The sequence below is a fragment of the Aplysia californica genome, unplaced genomic scaffold (genome assembly GCF_000002075.1).
Source record: "Aplysia californica isolate F4 #8 unplaced genomic scaffold, AplCal3.0 scaffold00090, whole genome shotgun sequence".
Classification (NCBI taxonomy): Eukaryota; Metazoa; Mollusca; class Gastropoda; order Aplysiida; family Aplysiidae; genus Aplysia; species Aplysia californica.
In genome coordinates, this window is record NW_004797360.1 from 1,514,387 (window position 1) to 1,517,759 (window position 3,373).

The following is a 3,373-nucleotide window of genomic DNA, read 5'->3' on the forward strand; positions in this document are numbered from 1 at the left end:
CACACACACATACACACACACACACACACACACATAAACACACACACGCACACGCACACACACACACACACACACACACACAAAAGCGCACGCACACAAGCACATAAACGCACACGTCATGCATTTTCGACCACACCCTCTTCCCCACCTCCAACCCTTTTTTAATCCCGTTCCCATACCTCGTTCATATCTAATCCCAGCGGGTGGTTGGCGGGTGCTCTGGTGTTGTCTGCTTCTTCTTTCCTATCAAACATCTATCCTCCTTATCTCCCCTCCTCCTTTTTTGTGTTTGTTACTCTCTTGTAACACCTCTAAACGTCGGCACTTATATGACCTTATTGTGTAGATGCAAATGACATAAAACACCTATTATAACTAAACTATCTTATCCCAGCACCTCCCACGAGTCAGTGCGATGGCTCCAGTGTCAGCATCGCTTCACGGAGGCTGAGAGCGGCTTTCGAGAGGTCATCTCCGTGAACGCCGGCGCCGTACCGGACATAATGGCTCTGCTTGACCACTCGAGGGCCTGCATCGTGAACAACATGCACCAGAAGAAGTTCACCTTTATCGACCTCTTCCATTCCATCGATTCCACAAAGTGGACGATAACTTTAGTGTACACTTGGTTAGTCTTTGTTTGAGTCTCTGTCTGAGTTTGAGTTTGAGTCTGAGTCTCTAGTTTGAGTCTGAGTCTCTTGTCTGAGTCTGAGTCTGAGTCTGAGTCTGAGTCTGTGTTTGAGCCTGAGTCTGAGTCTCTAGTTTGAGTCTGAGTCTCTTGTCTGAGTCTGAGTCTGAGTCTGGGTCTAAGTCTCTAGTTTTTGTCTGAGTCTGAGTCTGAGTCTCTATCTGTGTTAGAGTCTGAGTCAGTGTTTGAGTTTGAGTCTGAGTCTCTGTCTGAGTCTAAGTCTGAGTCTCTGTCTGAGTGTGAGTCTGAGTCTCTAGTTTGGGACTGAGTCTGAGTCTGAGTCTGAGTCTGAGTCTGAGTCTAAGTCTCTGTCTGAGTCTCTAGTCTGAGTCTTAGTCTGAGTCTTAGTCTCTAGTCTAAGTCTGAGTCTGAGTCTGAGTCTGAGTCTGAGTCTGAATCCGCATGACCTAGTTACTTTCCAATTTCTTTCCTCTTTTTATCGTTTTGTTTGTTCGTTTGTTTGTTGTTTTATTTAATTTTGTTTGTTTATTTTGTGTGTGTTGTCTAATCGTGTATTTGTCAGTTTCACTTTTGGTGTATCGTTTTTGTCCTCTTCTGATTTTCTCTCTCTGTTTGTTTGCTTTGTTTATTATATAAATATATATATATATTTCAATCTATTTTTTAATGGCTCAACATCTTTTACGTCTTTTTAAAATACAATTCATTATGGATTTTACGAAAAGAAAACGTTGACCAAAGACAAAAAAATGTAAATGAGCAGATTCTATGGAAACATAAACCTTGGAAGCGATCAACGTTGACGTCCATTCTCTCGTTAAGTTTACCTCTGAGACTAGGCGACTCCCACCTCCTTCCATTGCAAGTGACTCGGCTTCTATTCAAGATAGACGGGTATCTTTTCATCCAACGCAAAATAAACGAACAAGCTTTAAGATAATTGACGAGCGCCTGACTCCACTATGTCGTAACAAATAACTACCTTGCAAAATTACGAAGTTTTATCTTGCATTTTTGGCCGCTTTCAGTCACTAAGGCCATAATGAGGTCAGAAGCCAAAATAATGTTGTAACTTCTCTATCAGAATTGTAAGATTATACGGAGTCGTTATCAAGATATTATTCAAAAATTGTATTTGAAAAGACGTAACCAAGTTGTGATACTAAAACATTTTGACTTAAAACTTCCTAAAAACTAGGTACAGCAGATAGAACTTTGTAATTCTTTTGTAGCGAAATGTTCTTTTGAGAATGCCACGTTCTTCTCTTATAATGGTCACATTTTCACATTATTTCGAAAAAGCAGTTTAACTGACCAGCAAGTAAGTTTAATTATCATTCTGTCTCGTCCCAGTCTGATCTCGTCGTGTGTCTACTTCTGCCTGCTCTGGCGGGTCCGGCACATCACAGGAAGCGTTTACATCGACGGTTTCCTCCCCTTTCTCGTCGACTTACCACTCACCTGGTCCGTTATCATCGTCAACAGATGGTAAGTACTGGCCAATGTCTGCTCTGTATAATAATATTATAGCTGGCATTGAAGGGGGCTGATTTCTTGAAAGTGGGCGGTTGGCTGATTCTCTAGCGGGGCTTCTTCCTTCTTTCTTATCAAACATCTTCTATCGTTTCAATCTCTCTTCCTTCTTCTTCTTCATTTTTTGTATGTTACTCTTCAGTAACACTCAGACATGACCTAATTCTGTTGCAAGTGCCGTAAAACTGGTACTTTTTTTTTTTAAACATCAAAATTTTTATTGAAGAAGGGGAGGGATTATTACGATAGCTCTTGTGACCAGAGAATAGAGTCGGATTGAACAAAAAGCTAGAAAAAAAAAATCGAGATGGTTGGAGCTGGGGCAGGGGGTGGGGGGAAATAAAGGAAGAGAAGGAGTAGATTAAGGTGGAGGAGGAAGGTGAGAGCGAGTTCAAGGTTGAGAGAGAAAAGATGAAAGACAAAAAAGAACGGAAACGAATGACATAAACTGTAACAAACGAGAAGAGCATTGAGAAATGAGTGGGGAAAATATTGAAATTAGGAAAAAGGCAGCATACAAGAAGGAAGCGGAAAAGAAAATGAAATGAAACAAAGAACTCTTTCAAAAGCGGGAAGGTAAATTGTTTCCGAATTCTCCAAAATAATAATGTATCATACTTCCGTAATAACTACGTCGCACACAAACAAAGAAATACACATACAGAAACACACACACACATATAAATACACAAACACACACACAAGCAAACTCACACAAACCCACACAAGTAGCCACACACGAACACACACACACACACACACACACACACACACACACACACACACACACACACACACACACGCACACAAGTCACACACGAACACACACAAGCAGCCACACACAAACACACACATACACACTCACAAACACACACACACATACACACAAGTCACACACAAACACACAGACAAATATACACGCCCGCACAAAAACATACACAGGCATACACTGCCACCAAGCACTCTATCACATATTAATCCTCATGTCTTCCTCCTCCAAGATGAGTTCTTGATCGCTAGCTCCAAGCAAACTTGCACATTTGAAACGCCCAAATCATAGAGGTAACGTATTCAGACATACTCGAGTTTACATAATTTAGACCTTTCTTATCGTGTGTTCATCAGTCTAGAGTGGCGAAACGCGAAACGTCTCTCTCTCTCTCTCTCTCTCTCTCTCTCTCTCTCTCTCTC

At 41.3% G+C, this 3,373-nt stretch overlaps 1 protein-coding gene across 1 annotated transcript in view; it reads left to right on the top strand.

Annotated features, from left to right (window-relative positions):
• The window catches only part of LOC101845082 (solute carrier family 22 member 4), a 41,669-nt gene extending 39,505 nt beyond the window's left edge, over nt 1-2,164 (top strand). Inside the window, exons 4-5 of the mRNA XM_005094881.3 lie at nt 395-628; nt 2,003-2,164. Coding sequence (XP_005094938.3) covers nt 395-628; nt 2,003-2,141 — 373 coding nt within the window. The 3' untranslated portion in view covers nt 2,142-2,164. The remainder of the gene's footprint in view (nt 1-394; nt 629-2,002) is intronic.
• Nucleotides 2,165-3,373: the final 1,209 nt, after the last annotated feature.